Source organism: Perca fluviatilis, chromosome 2 (genome assembly GCF_010015445.1).
Source record: "Perca fluviatilis chromosome 2, GENO_Pfluv_1.0, whole genome shotgun sequence".
In the NCBI taxonomy this organism is placed as follows: Eukaryota; Metazoa; Chordata; class Actinopteri; order Perciformes; family Percidae; genus Perca; species Perca fluviatilis.
In genome coordinates, this window is record NC_053113.1 from 31,693,993 (window position 1) to 31,714,368 (window position 20,376).

At 42.9% G+C, this 20,376-nt stretch overlaps 1 protein-coding gene across 2 annotated transcripts; it reads right to left on the reverse strand.

Annotated features, from left to right (window-relative positions):
- Nucleotides 1-637: 637 nt before the first annotated feature.
- On the reverse strand, nucleotides 638-19,920 carry strn4 (striatin, calmodulin binding protein 4). Of its 2 annotated transcripts, XM_039826522.1 has the most exons (19): nucleotides 19,425-19,920; nucleotides 13,023-13,126; nucleotides 12,792-12,868; nucleotides 12,589-12,667; nucleotides 12,229-12,414; nucleotides 10,994-11,056; nucleotides 10,409-10,586; nucleotides 9,366-9,522; nucleotides 8,691-8,786; nucleotides 8,234-8,352; nucleotides 7,956-8,131; nucleotides 7,719-7,766; nucleotides 7,502-7,623; nucleotides 7,232-7,399; nucleotides 7,001-7,141; nucleotides 5,665-5,763; nucleotides 5,451-5,537; nucleotides 4,794-4,982; nucleotides 638-3,783 (listed from the first exon to the last, which is right to left on the reverse strand). In XM_039826522.1, the coding sequence occupies exons 1-18, from the start codon at nucleotides 19,722-19,724 to the stop codon at nucleotides 4,813-4,815; spliced, it is 2,370 nt and encodes a 789-aa protein (XP_039682456.1). In that variant the 5' UTR covers nucleotides 19,725-19,920; the 3' UTR covers nucleotides 638-3,783; nucleotides 4,794-4,812. The 2 variants fall into 2 exon arrangements, with proteins under 2 accessions (XP_039682456.1, XP_039682463.1); XM_039826529.1 differs by lacking the exon at nucleotides 10,994-11,056 and having other exon boundaries at nucleotides 19,425-19,918.
- Between the last annotated feature and the right edge of the window lie 456 nt (nucleotides 19,921-20,376).

A 20,376-nucleotide genomic window follows, 5' to 3' on the forward strand; every position in this document is an offset into this window, starting at 1 on the left:
AACTAAATGCCGGAGTATCCCTTTATCCATCAGCTAGTCTCGCGTTGCCAGACCTTCCTCCCCAGCACTGTGGAGGAGGGTCTGGCTAGTCCACCCAACATTCTGGGATGGGAGAAAAACGTGCTCTGGTTTATCGGCATTTCTTTAAACCAATCACAATTGTCTTGGGCGGTGCTTATCGCCATGGTGCCGCTGCAAAAAAAACAAACAAAAAAAAAAACAGGAAGGAACTTGTTTTAGTGGAACGTGTACGTTCAAAAGTTGTTTTAGTCGTGCAACAGAAAACTCAGATTGGACAGATAGTCTAGCTAGCTAGCTGTCTGTCTGGATTTACCCTGCAGAGATCTGAGGAACAGTTAACCAAAGTCCTCATAAATTGACCGGAGATTAAAATTCCAACACAAATAAAGCGGAAGGTAACAGACATCCAGCCGAAAAGAGCGACATCCAGAGAAATTTCCGGCGGCAATGGAGTAATCCCGGAAGTGGAGAACGTCGTGGATGTAGACTATTCATCAGGGTACGTCTGCAGTGTATTTTTTAGACATGTAAAGGATGATACTTCCATGTGTCCAGTTGTTTTGGCAAGTTTTGTATCCCTTATTAGAAGGCAAAAAAGACAACAAACACAACTCTCAATTCACTGTACAAAATCTTCATTTTTAGTTTTTTCTTCCTTAATGACGTACAACAGGGGACCCGTAAACAAAACGAGAAAGTCATTTGATACAAGCTAGAATGCAGTTCAAAAATATATAATAAAACAAAATTAATAAAAAGCAGGTCTCTTATCCCTTGTAGTTAGAGGAAATAGTTTGAATACAGCTTAATATGATGTACAAAATATCACACAGTGATAAATTGCTAATAAAAAAATAAAAACAAAGAAATGAGAGTCCTTTACCTTGGCCTCTGACTGGTAACAGATTTTTTTTTTTTACTTATTTTCTTCATTTTTCATGTTTTTTAATTATTTTTTGCTTTTTTACAAGTTATACATTGTCATTATCAGTCACAAGCAAGTTCTATGCCTAGCAAGGAAGAATGATTCACTTATGATACTACAGTATTCTTACATCTTAATAATCATAATCAAAGAAAAGAAATGCAAGAAAGAAAACAAGGAATGATGGACATTTACAGCACGTAATGGCATCTCTAGTCATCATTTACAACCTCGGTTTTGATTTCTTCTTTTCTTTTTTGATGTGTCATACTGATTTGTCTTAAGTCTCAGAGAGGGGCCATCTCTTACTCTCGCTATTACATAACTGAGCCACAGCAGGTTCCACCCTTGTAGCATTTACTCCAGATTGTAGAAGAAATACCTGCGAAAAACATTATTTCTGCACCCTGTCTGTAACCGCTCCTCACCAGAAGCATCCACTATTAGATGTAGTGCAAAGTGGAGCCAAATAGTAGTTAAATGTGATAACAGGACATTATGTCCAGCAGCAGTACAATAATGTATTTGCACCCAGATCTTGTCTAATGTCAGACAACAGTCTACCACCCGCTTCAGTAAACTATGACTGCTAGTGTCCCCAGTGTTTAGGAAAGGAGCATTTACCTCTAGGCTACTTTAAAACCTTTAGATCTGACTTCTGACCCCGAGTGTGACCCTGTAATCTTGAAGAGGTGGAGGGTGCCCTTTAACCAACTGATTTAAAACCAGATTTTATCTTCTCAAGGCAATAAAATGAAATTACCGGTCAAGTCATTTGAAGTCAGGTCAGCTGTTAAGTGACCTAAAGCAAACAAATGTGTCCTGCGCATAACAGTAGAAATGCAGGTCACAGACAGACATAGATGGGAGGTGTCTCAGAGGAACAATGTTTCTACCTAAGCCAAATTCTCTGGGTTACGTTCAAAATAGCAGAACCATAACAAGACAGATTAGGTGCTGAGTCATGCTACTAATATCAACCGACACCAACAGATCTTAAATCAGTCCTTTCTTTTTTCTTAAATGACAAAAGTGGCTTAATTTAAAATGGCTTTCTTCTTTCTCTTTCTCCCCATGGGGCCATTTTCTCCCAGCATTCCTCTTCAAAAAGAGGAGACCAGCTTCACGCATCTTCAGCCCTCTGGGTAATGTGCTACTGTGCAACTGATGCACGTCAAAAACAAGACGAGGGAACCTCGCCTCAACACACAAGTGAAAGTAATGTCAAGCTTTTTCTTTCTTCTTTTTTTTTTTTGAAAGCCTGAATAAATAACAACAAGCCAGAACCGAGCACAGCCTACAAACTGGCACCGATTTGAAAATGAAATGAAAAAGACGATCCGAACAGCTCTGATCTGAGGAAGGGTTTTCAGTCCAAGTGGTCCTCACTGTAATATAATTATCATCAGCTCTGTACACTCCGCAAGCCTGAAACGATCAATGCTGACATTATAGTGACCGTTCATTCTGAAATGTGACCACAGTTAATGAAATGATTTCGATGATGAAATGTCATTTAAAAATCAGATTCACTCTATAGCCCGATGAGTGAGAAAAAGTCTCTCTCTTTCTCACACGTTCACACTTACACACACACACCACAACAACAGGTCCCTGATTCTGACTCAAGACTGACAAGGTCTTTCATAGCACCGTGATTTAACTAGTGCATACACAAACACACACACCTACCCATCTGTACAGTAAAAAGCACCAAATGACACAAGCTGCGTGTCATTTGTTGAGAGCACACAGACTGTCCTCGCTACCAGACTTTGACTGCACTCTCATATCTATCTTTAGCCAATTAATTTGGGGTGAAAGCATCAGTGTCCAGAGTTTAAACTGTACATCTGTAGAAATGGACCATGATTGTGGAAATATGTGAATTTATCTTGTACAGCAGAGAGACATTTTAACACACACACACACACACACACACACACACACACACACACACACACACACACACACACACACACACACACACACACACACACACACACACACACACACACACACACACACACACACACACACACACACACACACACACAAACAATGAGACTTGGCCATGAAGTTGAAATTAAAGCTATTTGTTCAACACTGGTTAGCAACTGTCTAATGCCTCCTCACATCACACACACACAACTAAGTTCAACAACCTAGAATACGACACCACACACACACTACCTGGAGTCTTTGGAATGTATTACATTGATTCCCAATGAAGAGGTTGGTCAGGTGTTTTCTGCAGATACTGGGAAAGGTAACTGTTATTAGTCATGCCTACCATACTTATGTTAGCCACAAGCAATTTGTTTAAAAAAAAAAAAAAAAAGGATCTCAAATGAAATGCGGTGGTGCATCATGTGTGCTGTGCAGTGCGAGAGTTTCCTCGTTGGTTTCCCTGGGAAATGTTAGTGTGTCAGCAGTTCAAGCGCCCAAACACACACACACGGTGGTTTGTAAAGTGTTGATAGAATGCAAAAAAAAGAAGCAAAACTGAATATTGTAGTGTAGAAAAGTGTTATTCCAAACATGATTATTTGAAAAAGGAGCAGACGGGTTTTTTTTTATAAAAAAACAAAAAAAAGCAGTGTGATTAGTATTACAAGAAGTCACTGAGGCATCAGAGAACAGTGAGGAACTAAGGGGAGCTGACGTCCTGTGGCGATGACCCAGCCAGTGGGGTGCAGGACGAGTGTGTGTGTGTGTGTGTGTGTGTGTGTGTGTGTGTGTGTGTGTGTGTGTGTGTGTGTGTGTGAATATAAGCAGGTGAAATTGGTCCACTGTAGTCCTTCAGTCTCTTTTTGCCCAGTTGTTTTTGTTGGACTCTAAAAGGCAAAAAAAAGAAGGTAAACAAAGTTAGACCAACAGCCGCTCAGAACTGCTCATGAAACTGACATGAAAGGCAAAACATATTAGCTCCCATTTTAATTTCGAAAAAACCTACCCAATTTGGTAATTTAGGGCGTTTTCACACCGACAGCCTTTAGTTCGATTGAATCGAACTAGAGTTTGTTTGCCCCACTGGTGCGTTTGGGCAGGTGAGAACGCGGCAATCGAACTCTGGTGCGCACCAAAAGCAATACCAAACAAGTGTACCGAGACCTGCTTGAAGAGGGGTTCTCGGTACGCTTTCAATTGAACTCTGGAGCGGTTCATTTGTGGTGAGAACCGTTCGCCAAACGACCAACCAATCAGCGTTGGTTTTGAGGCGGGTTTAGGTGGTGATAGACAGATGGTTTATCCAATCAGCTAACCAGTATTTTCAGACAGCGGTTGCCCTAATTCTGTTAGCCGCTCGCTAATGCTTTTTTCTCTTGGATCCTTCTTTTGGAATATGGACCGGGAACCTGAAATGGTGCCTTTCGTAAATTCTCTTTACAAAAACGGCAAATATCCTTTACCGACATGTTGCTTGCTTGCTGAGCTAACGAGCTATGCTTTGCCTGCAACAGCAGGGGTTTGTGGTTGCATTTTCATACGCTTCGTTGATCTGATTGGTTGATTTGGCCCGATTGGTTGATTTGGCCCATCTATCACCAACATAGGTGGGGATAGACAGATGGTTTATCCAATCAGCTAACCAGTATTTTCGCCCCTTCCCAAAAGTTCTCCAACGGTAAGTGCCCAGATGGATATGCCGAGCAAATGCGAAGCAATCCATCTGGCGGAGTCAGGTTAGAAGCAGCAGAGGCCGAGATATCCTGACTTTAAGTTCCTAGTTTTAAAATTCCCTGAATACAACTAAATAGTCTTTTATTAAAGCCCTCACTGCCTGTTAAATGTCCTGCTTTCAAACTCCACACCCATAGTTTGTAATACAGGCCCCCCATCTCACCAGAATGGCAACAGTGCTTTCAGACAAAGATCTTGGCAAGTGCATCTGAGCCGGCGCTGGCGATAAAGGGCTGTGAAGAGTGGAAGGCCACGTCATGAATGGCCTCGTCGTGCTTCTTCCTGTGAGCCGTGATCTCCTGCACGCACGTCCTGTTGTCCAGCATCCACAGGCGCACCGAGCAGTCGTGGCCTGAAGGGGGGGCAGAGGGCGGATGGAAACAAAGACAACAATGTTATGATGGGCAAAGATCACTGTGGAGTGCAATGTGAATGAATCCTTTATATTGTTTTATAACTAACTGACTTAATGCACAGCTTCATCTGCAATGTCATTTTAGCCAAGACTGCAGACTGTAAAGAGGCTTTCTGATTGTTTTTATTTAATCTAAACATGCATTTGATGCTGTATAGTAGATGGTATATAACATTCTTTTTGTATTATGTTACCCATTTGTGTACAGAATGGACGTAACATTAAAAGAAACTGGCATTAAAATCTCTCTCTGGGTATGATGATGTTCTATGAATACAGAGGAGTGGGAATAAGATCATAGTTTACAGTACTTTGAAAATGATATAGATTGTCTTTATTTCAGAGGAAGCCCGATTCTAAGATGTTCCCCTAATTAAGGACACAGTGCAGCTGAGTGGTACTCACTGCCAGAGATGAGGTAAGTGCCTTTAGGGTCTGTAGTGAGACAGGTGACTGCATCCAGGTGAGCCACCATCGAGTGGACAACTTTACCTGTACAAAACACACAAAAGCAAGCTTATAATAACGCGTTTACATTCCAGAAAAAAAAAAAAAAAGTCAGTCGACAGAGTAAAAATAAACAAATGACCAGTACATATAAAAGACTTCCTGCAGATACCTGTCTTGTTGTCTAGGAAGCGGATGGTGCGGTTCTCATGTGCAGTGATGGAGACGGGCTCAGATGGGTGACTGACCACACGGTTGATCAGCTCACTGCCTGCAAAGAAAGGAAGACAAACAACTACATTTGAAGCTCACTTTTTTTCCCTCTACTCATCTAACTAAGTATTTTTTAACTTATGTCAGGCGGGCAATATTACTCGTTACTTAGTCTATATCGACGACGGTTTATTTACAGGATAGTACGAAAGTTCCGCCGGATGTCCCGCACTTTCCGCTTTCTTTGTGTTAACTTTAAACTTCTGTCCGATCGAGCAACATAACCTCCGAGCAACGTTACACGCTGAAAAATGGCAAGTTTTAAAGGAAAATTTGGATGGTGCAACAAGGCAGGCCTGCTTTGTTCGTTCATGAAAAGATTGTAAAGATTTACAAAGAATAGGTTTACGGCATTTACTCTCTAACTGGGACATTTTGGGACCGATTGGCGGGGATTTGTTATGGACAAAAATACACACGGCGACACACTGGTAAGAGCCAATTATGTTTAACCATGTATCCAGCTAATTTATATAGCTCACTTTACTGTAGTGTGTGAACAGTTAACTTCATTTAATATTGTGTGGGGTTTTCTTTTGCGGGGTGCAAATGTTCCACCTAAACAAGTTACTGTACTTCCTGAGACCAGTTTGAAGAGCCACGCTCGCTGCGTCCGGAGCTTAGCGCTGCTATGATTGTGATTGGTTTAAGGAAATGCAAACAACTCCTGACCATTTTTTTTTTTTCTCCTATCCAAGGAGTGTATGCTCCAGTTGCCAGACCTTCCTCCGCAGCGCTGTGGAGATAGGTCTGGCAATGCGAGACTACTCATTACTACTAGTCTATATCCACGATGTTCCGCTTCCGGGATTGCTCCGGTGCCGCCGGAAATTCCGATGGATGTCGCTCTTTTCGCCTGGATGTCCGTTACCTTCTGCTTTCTTCGTGTTGTAATTTTAAACTCCTGTCAATTTATGAGGACTATGGTCAACTGCTCCTTATATCTGTCCAATCTGAGTTTTCTGTTGCACGACTAAAACAACTTTTGAACGTATGCATGTTCCACCAAAACAAGCTCCTTCCCAAAGCTATTTTGCAGCGGCAATGTTGCTCTGTACGGCGCTTAGCGCCGCCCATGGCGACTGTTATTGGTTTAAAGAAATTCCAATAAAGCAGAGCATGTTTTCCTCCCATCCCGGAATGCTGCGGGGACTAGCCAGACCCTCCTCGTGCTGTACAGATAGGTCTGGCAATGCGAGACTACTCATTACTACAAACTACGGTCCAGAACGTACCATCCTTGGTCTGTGTCTCTAGCGCAGTGATGCTCTGCTCTGTGTTGAGGTCGTAGAGCAGCGTCTCACCGGCGTCAAATGACACCACCACCTGGTTGGGGTCAGTGGCCACAAAGGCTACTGAGGTGGGTGTTCCGTGCTCTGGGAGAAGAAAGGAGATGGTGAAGTTGTGAGAAACGGATGCAATGCGAGGCTCAAACGCACATCTACACGCACAACCCAGACATCTACCTTTCTCCTTATTGAAGACTGACAGGCAGGGAGCCGAGTTCTGAGGGTCCCAGACGCGAATGGTGCCATCGGCTGAGCACGAGGCAAGACGATGGTGAACTGCAGAGTAAGTTAGACCCCACACGCTGTCGTCGTGGCCGGCTAGTACGCTGCTCTCGATGCCAGGATCTGGATGGACAAACGCACATATTAAAAATAACAAAAAAAAAAAAAAGGAACACTCTTCCAAATTGGAATATTACTATTACTCTGCAGTTGAGAATGACTGACCATAGTTATCGTAAGGATCCACGTTTAGGTCTGGCATCTTCCAACATCTGACAGTTCCATCTAGACCCCCGCTGTAGCAGGAATCTCCGTCCTCGCCCATGGTCAGAGATAGAACAGCTCCACTGGAGAGAAAGAGAGAGGCGTCAGTGGTTGCACTCCATCTGTGCACGTTCGCGACACGTTTGGGCACACTGTGTGAATGTGTATCTCAACTCACCTGTGTGCTCTAAAAGTGTAGATGGGCTCAACATCCAACGCCGCGTTCCTGTGGAGGGACACGCGCTTATTAATTTGCTTCTTAGTTTTATTTCTTTGCTGCGTTTGATTTTACATTTGTCCGTTATCCGTCCTCTTGCTGCCTTTGGAGCGAGTTATAAAGTATAAAATGTGCTATATCAATACATTTCCTGCTCTAAAATGTCCTTTTACTCCCTGTGGATCGAAAGGTTCTTACTTTTTAGAGTGCATGGCCTTGTTGAGGTTCCACAGTTTTAGTGTTCCGTCCTCCGAGGCTGTGAGCAGCACCGCTTGGCTGGGGTGAAAGGTCAAAGCGCGGATGGCATCGAAGTGGCTGCGTAGTGTGAAACGAGGGTTCCACGTCTTCTTGAACTCATCTCGGTTATCCTGCATCTGACGGGACACACATTTAGAAAGGGTCAACAATCAAAGTGTGCACATTACGTGCACGCTGGATTACATGCCGTGTATTGACCGGAACACGTGTGTAATTACATCCATGGAGAGATCGTTGTCATTGGCAACGGTGAGATCAGCCAGTTCACCCAGGTTCATGTCCCCTCCTCCAACGGCGTCCATAATGAAGACGTCAGAGGTGAAACCCAGGGCGCCACCTGCAGGTTTGGAGGTAAAAAAAATAAAAATAAATAAAAAAAAAAAAAGCACAAGTTACGGCAAAACATCATGGCCCTATAAATACAGGCTGAGATGAAGAGAATGATTTTTAGGTTTCTCTGGCAAGAGTCCATGCATCTTGTTTCCTTACTCCCACACTGTGTACCAGAGGATATATTTATACGTGTAGGAGCAGTTTTGTAAGTTTACCCCTACGCAGGCTTTAAAATTGAACATAACTGAGACAAGACCGCATCTACATTTGTGGGTCAATGTCTAAGCTACAATCATGCGTGTTTTTTTTTCCGACGGGGCATATTCGGTGGGGGAGTCTTACCTTCCCCGGAGCGAGCCTGTCCCGATACAGAGGGGGGCGGGGTGGGTTTAGGGGGGAAGTCCGACATCATGCCTTGTAACTTGTTCCTGCGGTTCTCTGAACCCGGCATGAGGAGAGAGACACAAAACATCCAGTCATGCAGAGAGGCGAAGGAAGGATGGACAGGCCAGCACACGGACAGATGAGAGACAGACGAATGTAGACAGAGGCAATAAATATGTACTTCATTCTTTAAATACAAAACGTACAATTTTAAAAAGATTCTTTTTGTGAGAGGATGCAATCAATTAAGAGCACAGGGTAACAGTGTAAATATGACTCAAAGAATGAAATGTGGACATATAAAAAGAGAAGGCAGCATGCGGGATAACCTTTAAAAATGACCCCGCACCACAGAAAATACATCTACAGACAGAGATGACAGCTACACAACTCTATAAAGAGTCACAGACTGGCAGCTCGTGAAACAGGACAGAGAGACAGGTGGTTGGGAAAAGAGGCTGGTTTTATTGACAAGAAGAGATGCCAAGACACAATGAGAAGTAAAAGATAAAAAGGTGAGCGGGGGGAGGGGGGAGGGGAGAGGGGAGAGGGGGTTGCGAAAAAGACAGATACACTGGTGGCAGTGATTCTGACAGTGCTGGTGCTGATGATGTTGCTATGGCAACAGCGTACCTAACTCCCGTCCGTCCCCCGAGATCCGGGCCTCTCCCGCCCCCTCCCCATCCTCCCCCGAGCCCAGGAAGTCAAATTCACTGAGGGCATCTTCCGAGTCGTCTTCGTCTTCCTCGTCCTCCGGGTCCAGGTCTGTGGTCATGGGCTCCGCACCCATCTGGACACGTGGCCAGAAAAGAGAGAAGAGCAGGTCGATTACGGGATTAGTCAGGAATAAATCAAGTTGTTGCCGTTTATAGTTTGTGTTCTCACTTTTCCTCATCTTCCTGATTTCATTTCTTCTTCTTTTTTTTTGCGATTAACAATTTTTATTTACTTTTTAAAAACACACAAAAAGATACAATTTGCAACAATAAATCACCACCAACCTTGACAAAAATCCAGAAAAGATGACACAGCAAACTACAATATTCAAGACCATACAACAAAATAATGACAAAATAGACAATAAACTGTAAACCAAATAAACCTATGTATAAATGACCCCATAAGCCCATCATACAGGTCTCTCGCCAGCACAAATGCTTCTTAGGAGCCCTCCAGAAAGCTTAAGTACTTTCCTCTTTTTTCCGTGAAGACATCCAATCTGGCGAACCGTTTGTATGACATCTTTTCAAACGCTGCCACCCTAGCCATCTCACAAACCCGCTCTTGGATTGACGGCACCCCTTCATTCTTGCATCCTCTTAGAAGAATCTGTCTGGCTATCATTAAACTAGTCTGGACCCAGCTTCGTATGTGCTTATCTATCCCGCTTTAGGATTGGCCAAAAAAAATAATCTTAGGCTAAATGGAACCTGTGTCCCTAAAATCTGACATAGGTTATCGTGTATCACCGTCCAAAATTCCTTGAACTTATCACAGGACATGAAGTAATTGGCCGTCCTCTGTCTTAAATTTCCAATGATTTGGTGTGCCCTTCAGACAAATTCTAAACAATCTGAAGGAGTCCAATAGTAGTGATGCATAATCTTGAACTGAATGAGGTGCACCCTCACATCGCGTGACATAGTTTTAATTTCATTTGTAATCATTGATCATACCTTTACGCGAGACTTCTTGTTCTTGCGCGGTCCATCGATGCAGTCAGTGGCCATGCCTTGGAAGTCATCGTCCTCGTCGCTGTCGTCTTCGTCATCATCCTCACAGCCATGCAGGAAGGGGATCTTATCGAGCACCGAGCCGCCCAGACTTTCCTTAGAGCTTTCCTTGCCCGCGTTCCTACAAATGCACACATAATTATTCTCCATTCCGAGTTCAAAAAGATTTTTAGGACAATTCCTTGCAGAGGAAGGCAGGATGACCTCAATTATACTTATATAATACCATATTATAAAAAGGTTTGGCCACAGCAGTCTACATTACAGCATCTTTTTATGATATGTATTTTATAATCATAATAAAAGTTTAATGAGTGCAACAACTATGAGTTTCATGTGTTTTTTTTTTTTTTTACTTTCCTATACCAACATTAAATTATATTTCTATCCTAAAATATTAACACTTTTTTTGTATCTTTACATGGCAAAATATGTATCCGTCTTGACAGGTACATATATATATATATATTTTTTTTTCCAATAACAGGTAAACAACCTTAATAGGTCTGGTTTTTCTAATAATCTTACCATGTTCTCATGATGGAGGATGCCCTCCGTTTTAGACATCTTTTCTGCATCTTGTTCTGTTGGCTTTTGAGATTAGGATGTGCTATTGTTTCACTGTCTTCACATTTCTGCTACAGACAAATGCTACTCACAAAGCAGCTTTATGATACAATGATGAAGTGTTAACACTGCAGTAAGTAAGAAGTCCTACTTATTATCTCAGCTACACTTTAGTCACCTGCACATTTCTTGTCTGGTAAAGTTTTAGTTTCTAAGCATAGCACCGTTTATAACAATATTGCACTCTGCAGACTCTGCTTTGCATAAGAGGCCTTTGTCAGATTGTCTTCAAGTGCCCATATTATGCTCATTTTCAGGTTCATAATTGTATTTTGAGGTTGTACCAGAATAGGTTTACATGGTTGCATTTTCAAAAAACACCCTGTGTGTTGAGCTCTCTGGTTTAGCTACAGAGTGAGGCATCTCACTTCTATCCCATCTTTGTTGGGAGGCGCACATGCGCAGTAGCTAGGTAAGGATCACATCAGCTAGCGGTTTGTTTCTACAACTTCAGTCAGTACAAGGCAGGATTAGCCGGGAGACTTCTTCTAAACGAGGGCGCACTTCCCACTTTGCGAGGAATACCTGCAGAACAGGGACATGTAAGTAGTTCTTTTGTAGATTATGGTGAACTAGTGTCTGTTGTAGCAGTGCTTTGCCATTGAGAACGAGCTAGCATGCTACGGTTAGCCACCTCGTCTCGGCTACTGACGTAGAAAGCCCTGCAGATTCTGAACAGCTCACCCAGAGACTGAAGGCAGAAGACATTTAGAAACCCGTATCTCACTCAAAACAGCATGGATGGTTGTTTTTTTCAAGTTTGTATGTGTGTGGAAGCACCAGAGACACAAAATAATACCCCAAATCCCAGAAAAAGTGATTTTTTTCATAATATGGGCACTTTAAGTGAAGAACCCACTCTGTACAGTGGGGTGAGCGTGCTACCTTTTGCACTGAAATGCCCCATATCAGCATACCATATTATTTAAAAGGTCATGTCTGTCAATAGATAATGAGATTATGGCATGGCTTGTAAATAAGGCCATGTCTATAAAGGGGTGGTACAAGACTGAAAGCCTAAGGTGTCAATATATGCCAACAGAAGTTTGACAACAACTGACAAACTAAGACGAAGAAAATGTCAATCTATGTTTCACTCATATGAAGTGCCATGATTTCGGCCACCACAGTCTCACCTCTTGATTTGTTCCTCTATCTGTCTGACCAACAACGACTCTCCGCCTGCCCGAGGCTCAGGCTCAGGACAGGTTTCACTGGGCGGAGGCCCGTTAGCCTCGGGGCTGCTGCGCCCCAGCAACGAGCGCACACGCTTAGACCGCATGTCCAGGATGGTGTCTGAATAACCCACTTCCTCGAGATATCTACATTCACATGAAAAAGCACACATAGACATTTACTCCATGAGTTTGTACCCATACAAACCAATCTTTCTAGTCTAGATCTCACGTTAAAAGTACCAACGGAACACATTTGTATGGTACTGAGATTTTTAAAAAAATAAAATAAAATAAGAGCTGATGACGGAGAGGCCTTACTTGCGTAGTAGCTGACGACCCTCTTTCCAGGACATCTGATTGGCTGGCTCAGAGTCTGACTCAGCCGGCCCATTGGGAACTACAGAAAATAGATTGGTCAATAGTGATGCAACAGCAGAAAAAGAGAAAAGCAGAAACTTTGAGTTGCTCTGAAAATAAAGCAGCAGTAACATCGTAATATATAAGGGCTCGGTTAAACATACGTTGGTCTGCCTCTGTCTCTGGTTTCTTGTCTCCTGGACTCTGGTCGTTTCCTGTCTTCAGCTTCTGGTGCTTAGTCCTGCAACCCCACAAAACACCACATGAGGCCAGCATTACAAGCAAATATAGGAAAACCATTCCCGATCAAATCACTACGCCTCAAGCATGCAAAACCTAATGACAGCAGGCTGAGTGGATAACAGACACACTGAGTTTCCTGGCATTTGGCTTACCTCTCTTGTTTGAGGGCGTACTCCAGCATTTTAATCCGCCTCACCAGGTCCTGTTTCATATTCTCCTGCCCCTTCCTCTCACCCTGTAGGAACGCCACCTGAGCCTAACACACACACACACACACACACACACACACACACACACACACACACACACACACACACACACACACACACACACACACACACACACACACACACACACACACACACACACACACACACACACACACACACACACACACACACACACACACACACACAGACAAATTCATATTGACACCATAACTGCAGTGAATTGGCTAAAAAGCATGTGCAGTCTCAATTAAAGCTAGAAAAGCATTTCATATCAACAGAGATCACAAGAAAAGACCGTGAACACTGAAGGCAAAAGTTTGATGTGACAAGCATAGCAAACATGACCTCTGAGAACCCAAAGGAATAAGTAGAGGGTTGTGGAACAGGGCTCTTATTTTTAACTTCTCCTAACCAAAGCCTCAGTGCGCATCTGCAGAAGAAAAACAAGACCCACACCGGCCAAATTCAAATGCCCTCTTTTTAAAAGACACATCCTTCCTTTGTGTGCTTCCCCTCTCATTTTCCGTCCGTTTCCTGCCTCTCTGAGCTGATAAAATTCTTACCTTGAGGAACGAAAAGTTGCCCATTCTTGTCATATGGCAAACCATTTTTGTGAGAAAAAAAAAAAAAAAGTAATGTGATAATGAGAGAAAGCAGAGTAACGACACGGTCAAGATTTGACGAGGACTATCTTTAGACAGGTTCTTCCCTTGGGTAAGGCATCATATGGCAACACTTGACAAAGATGTAAAAAAGGGCTGCCAGATTGGATGAGAAAGATGTATATAAGTTTCAAGCTTGCTGTGTTTTTGCACACTGCTTCACAGTGGTCAGTTTCTGAGCAAAACTGTGGTTCACAACAAACATCCTGCCCTCTGTTGGTTAGAGGAGAAAAATACTCCAGTGGAAAAGAAAACAAAAATGGAACCAGTTAGAAAAAAAAAGCACTACCTCTGTTTCTACTCTCAGGATTTGCACGCAGGTGATTGCACAATAGTTTTGCATTGTCACCCTCTCCCTCTCTTTTTTCTCTCTCTGTGCCAAGCAGTTCTGGAGCACTAATAGGCCTACCGATTGTTTTATAGTCTATTTCTCCTCTGCACATCCCTGTCTGTGTTCATGAGTCTGCTCCCACACGCAAATGCAATTCTGTAAAACTAGAACAGCCTAAAAACACTATCTCATGGGGCAGGGACTCGATCTACTTGAGAGGGTAGTCATTCACCCGAGAAAGTGCACACGCATGCACGCACAATACAGATAACTTAAAAAAGGTCCAATATGTAATATATCTACTGTAATAAATCCAAAAATGACCCCAATGCGTCATCAGATATTAAGGAAACATGCTAAGTTGAAATACTATCTTTTCTGACAACCATGCTAATGGCAGTATTTTTTCTCCTTTTGAAATTTCCATTCCGTGACGGAATTTCTCTTTCTGTGTTTTGGCCTGTGTGTCGTTATCAACTGCCCAGTTTGACAGCCAGGCCGGGTTGCCAGATATACCTGGAAAAACATAAACCCAGCGCGCTACAGCTGTAAAGTTAGTACAGCCATGAAAGCAGCAAACCAACGGATCAACTTTCTTCATCTTTTTGATGGGTGAAAAAACATCATTGTCAGATCAGCACTGATAGACAGTCCTGGTTAAAAACTTAGATAAAGACTGTGACCAAAACTCACGGTGACTACTAGCTGCAGATAAGTGGATTCTAAGCTCGTCACCTTATAAAACAGCTCTTATATAGGCTTACATCACACTGAACGAAGCAAAGAGCTTGAAGCAACAGCAGCTTACTTAGGACAGTCACAGTAACGTCACCCTAGTATGAACAGGTATTTGATCATTTACTGATGTACATTTGAACAATCGCTCTGCCTAATTAAACAAACCAAGTCAATAGTCGGTGACTAACAACCTTAACACTAAATTATACTAATCAGCAAAGTGCTTTGTAATCTCCACCTATAAAAAGGAATGTGTCTACTTCATCAATAGGGGCAGGGCACACGTTTCTTCTCCTACTCACACACACACACCCACACTCACACAGACGAGCTACAACCTGCTCAAAACGCAGAGATAACCATCACGCCCATGTGCGCCAGTGTCACACTGTGTTCCTAGAAGGACAGGTTCCCGGGATTGCCCACAACCTTAAATCCCTGACACTGCTTTGTCGGCCCAAGATAGAGCCAAGGCTGCATGTGTAACATGACAATGAATTCAGAGATGCCTTCTCCTGATATGTACAGGTAGCCAAAACAGGGGGATAAGTGTGTCAAAGGGTTTAATGCTGTATGTCATTCTTTATCTTTTACTTAACTACACATTCTTTGGCTCTGACCTGGTTTTACTTGCTCTTCCTGTATACAGTATATCTCAGTTTGAAAGTGGTAGGCAGCACACATTTGCTATTATATGGACAAGAAAAAAATAGAGCTTTCAATAGATGAGCTTGTGGGAAAAAATAAGACAAAACTAAACGCTGCCATCAAGGTGTGTGAATTAACAAAGAACTATCTACCAGTTTTAATACACATTTGTAATGTTTGTTTTTTTTAGCTTTCACTGGTCTGTATCATTGTGCTCTGTGTCTGGTTCAGACAGACAAGGTGTTCTTATCAAGTGACTGACACCTTAAATACAATAAGAGCCAAAATGGAGCAGCAGGTCAAAAGACATCACAGTATTTATAAAGAAAGTTGACTTCAATTAAAATATCGTTCCATGTGTAAAATCAACCCACATCAAGGAGTAACAAAATTATTAGTTCGTCTTTTTGGTGTCATTTGATATAGCCCGGTTAACATCGACACTGCGGTTATTTTCACTGTATTATGTTGGTAAACTAACAAGACTAACAAAGTACAAAGGGACCTTGTTGCGAGCAAACCTGTCGTGCCATCTGATCTCTCTTTCCTGTGGGTGGGTTTTCCTCTGTGTGGCCAACTGCTGCGGACCTTTCCAGAGTTTGTTGTAGCACGGAGAGCTGACACATTTAGCCTTTTCTGTCAGTCAGTCCCCCCCCCCCTCTACTAGCTGCAGAACAAGGTCAAGGGCAGCTTTCCTCCTCCACTGGCCACCCTCCATCTTCTCATCCCTTCATCCCCATGAGAGAATCCATGAGCCAACAAGTAGAGCAATGAACGATTCTGTGACAGTATGCTTTGATGGAGCGTGTCAGAGTGTGTCTGGTATTTAGCTCAAGTATGACATCCTAAAAAGTTGGGCTTGCTGCCTATGTTTGATTAGAAGATGCTAGATAGGCATTGGAAAGCCAAAATACTGCATGTCATGAATGTGTCTGAATAAGAGAGGAAATAAATGAGATTTTCAAGATTTCAGGGGAAGAGCTTGGAAAAGAAACTGAGAAGTACAATACAGAAGGAGAGAATTACAGACGGATAAAAAGAAAGGTAACATCCTAAAACATATCAGTACGTAGAAAACAGGAGCGTCGCAACTGTGTGTGGGTGGGAGGCACACACTGTAATAATGCAATAGTATATAAATGTCATATGTGTCGTGGCTGAGAGCGCAGAGCTATTAATTAGAAATGTGTACCCAGGGGCCCCTAGGGCCACACTCAACAGGAAGTGATGTAATCTGGGTCACCAGTAATCTAGTCCACACAACTACTGCCACGGTTTATAAACTTAAAAAGCTGAAAATGGAAATAATACGAGGAGGAACAGGTAAATGTCTGCCCTTTTCCCTGTAGAAGAAGAGTAGTGACTTGGTTTGATGTCTGCTGCACGGTCTGTTTGACTATTAAATTATAATGAGGAACTGGCAACAACAAGCTTGTTCAGACACAGTGCAGGAGTAGTGTAATTTGATAGAATACACTGGAAAAAGCTTCTGGTGTGTCTGAAGGACAGAGAGACAAAGCCGCTGCCACCTGTCCCCTGTGCTGCTGTCCCATAGTCGCGCTGGGACGTCCCACCTTGCCCAGCATGGGGACGGCCTTCATTCCTGGCATGTCACTGGAGACACGACACCACAGGTGGCCTTTCACACCAGAAACACACTTACAGAGACAGAACATGTGTTACAGTCTCACAGAGACACGCTATGCTACAAACAGACCTCCACGTGGTCGCACAAAGAGTCATATAGTCGTAAGATGATAGTGTTGTGCCATCTTAAATATTGGTGATGGCTTTTTCTGCTGCTGACATCTGTGATTTTGAGTCCTTTGCTAGCCTTACGAATGCCATAACAGTTAAAAAATGTCATGTGTAGTCGACATGTGAGCAGACGATGAACACATGTACAGTATGGTGCTAACTGCATAGGACATGGCCGGGGGGGGGCGTGCTAACTGGCATTTACAGAGCCCTGCCAGCATGCTGGCAACAAAAGCCAGAGGCCTGTGGCCTGTGGGTGTTAAAATGTAAGCTAGGTCAATTTTTCAGCCTGGCACTTCAGCTACCCTCATTTTCTCTCTCAGCACAGGACGTGGTGCTAATTGTACCCGTGAAACCGGACCATGTGCAGCTACGCACACGCAAACAAAATTCCATAACAAGCACTAATGGCGCGTCGGACATAGCAATGGCCCGCTTCTGCTTTTCATTCCCACTCTTCTCCACACACGACTATAAAAGCAGCGGACACAACCAGTTTGTTATTGTTCATCCATTTTTTATCGAAAGACTCCTATTTATAGCTACATAGGTTTGAGTTGGGGGCCAAGTGAGAAGCAGAGAGGCAATGATTATGATTTTTTTTTTTGTGGTTTTGTCAAGCTCATGAACTCCAGAAGATAGTTAATCCTAATTACAAGCAAACTGTGGTTAGAGGATGAATACCACATACTGTATGGGTTTATGAGGGAAAAGGTAAACAGTTTATCCCTTCAATCCAAACGCAGAGCGAAAACGTCTTTGAATGTGTGCATGTTTTCCTAACCTGCCTTAATCCTGGAACAATTTGATGAGTGAGCACAATCTTGCCCAGCAATGCTCTGCCCCACACAGTTACACGCATGCATGTAGGAATGTTGCATAGTACAACCTCTGTCTTCTGCTGCCAGTCTCTGAATAACTGGGACCATTAGGAGACTCATGCCTTGCTCAAGGGCAATTCTATGGCACTGGCTCACACATTCACATATATTTTTCTTGCCATTTTCAGAGACTCAAATTGATGACCTTTAAGGACACACGCTCACTTCTCCAACCTAAAAAGGCAAACGGCACATATGTTTTGAAAGTGGCAGGTCATATTTTTTTACATTCAGTCAGGATTTACAAGTTTACTTGTAGATAGCATGGTACTTAACTTATAATAATCTAAGACAGTCAAAAAAGTATAAAGGATACTTACAAATACAACTTCATGCCATTATCCATCTACCTCACCACTGACTCACCCATCTGTGTGACAGGCTCTAATTCAAAATGTGGATTTTCTTTTAATGCCACCAGCTATATACTTTTACTACAAAATAGTATGCCTCAAGGAACTTCATTTAAGGAGATTTTGCAGTAAAATGTGATTTAATACATAAACTGCTGGCAGTCTAAAAGGTCACCCTGATCCCTTTCTCTCACTGTGCAAATTGTTTTGTGAATAAAATAAAATGTTACATCAAATTATTCCTTATTTTAATGGGGAATTTCCTTAAGTAAGGACACCCCTTTGTCAACTGATGCTTAAATTACTCGGATTATCAAATTCTGCGATTTCAAAAGGGAACTCACAGCTGTGTGTCTATTTGTAAGATATGAAAACCTGAGACTTGTCGACTTACAAACCAGGTTTCCAAATAAATGCTAAAATGCGGTCGATCTTAAAAAAAATAAAAATAAAAAAATAAAAGATAAAAAGAGTCAGGTACAGGGGTGTTTTTGATGTATGCACCTGCAGTAATATCAAAGAGACACTGTATGGTAGCCACACCTAAACTCTGTTTACATACCTTTTTTATTTGCTGGATAACTTGCTTGCTTTGGTAGGCTTTTGTGAGTGGAATATAACTGGTTATATGGTCATTTAAAAGCCATTATTGTATGCTTAAAACCTACTGGTGGCTGTTTGACTTTGGCTTTACAGTAGGTGATCATCAGCTGGAGGTCATACAGAGTCCCATCTTTGTCATATAACGTTACTGTCTAGATACATCCTGGTCAATACAATATTATAGGGTGTACTGTTAGCTCGTTAGCATTCTGGCATCCTGCAACTGATTGATTGTAGGGCATGAATGTGTAACGTTACTGTCACAAAGCTCCTGCAGTAACAGTTCTGGCCTTTATTCGGCGTTAACGTTGCAAACACAAGCTATACATGATAAACACATTTAACGTTACCCTGAGTTCGTCTCTCTCAGCCTCCCAGCGGTATTTCTCGGCCTGGAAGCGTCCCCACTCGTACTGGATGAAGTGAAGGATCCCAGGAAGCGTCATACCCGAGTCCCCGTCCTGTAGCTCACGAGCCTGCGACGATCCGGCCATGGCCACGGCTGCTGCCAACGCTCCGGTCGCCGCAGCTGATGTCGGCTGGCCCGGTGCTGCTTTGGGCCCGTTTGGGTTGCGCCCCGATCCGCTGCTGCTGCTGCCGCCGCCTCCGGAGTTCGGGTTTGGTCCTCCGCCGGATCTATCCGCCTCCATTTTAACCGTTCAACCTTTCGCCAGGATAAAGAGGTGGAAACGGGCAGAGTGTACGAACAATAATAATAATAATAAAAAAGTACCTCGTACCCTTCTTCCAACCCAGCAGCACTTCGCTATATACTACCCCTTTTCTTCCCTTTCTCTCACGCACAGAGCAAAATTACTATTCAGCTAGCAAAATACTACACTTCCGCTTCCTGACCTTCAAAATATAACACGATAATCGAGCTACAGCTTTGTAACCTCGTGGCCTGTTTATTCAGCAATATGCCGTGTTTAACATAAACTCTTACTTGAAAACGTTTGCTAAAGTAACATCAATACATGGCTATTAAATGCCTATCACTCAAAAAGAGTCTTAAAATGTTGTCTTATTTTGTATATTGCGGATTTGTTTCCTCCTCTTTGCGTTTGCTGAAAATGCCCAGTGTCGGCGACAAATAAAGGGCCGTGTTTGCAGTAATACACAATGAACATGTCGCTAGGGGAGTTCATTTCCTGCCATTTTGTGAGCATGGATGTTTCAGGATGGTAAAGTTAGCCGACATTTGATCCACAACTGTGTTTCCGGTTTGAAGTCCCCACGACACAGGTCGACTGATTTTTTTTCTGCCACATAAGTCCCTCCAGGTGGGCATGACAAATCACA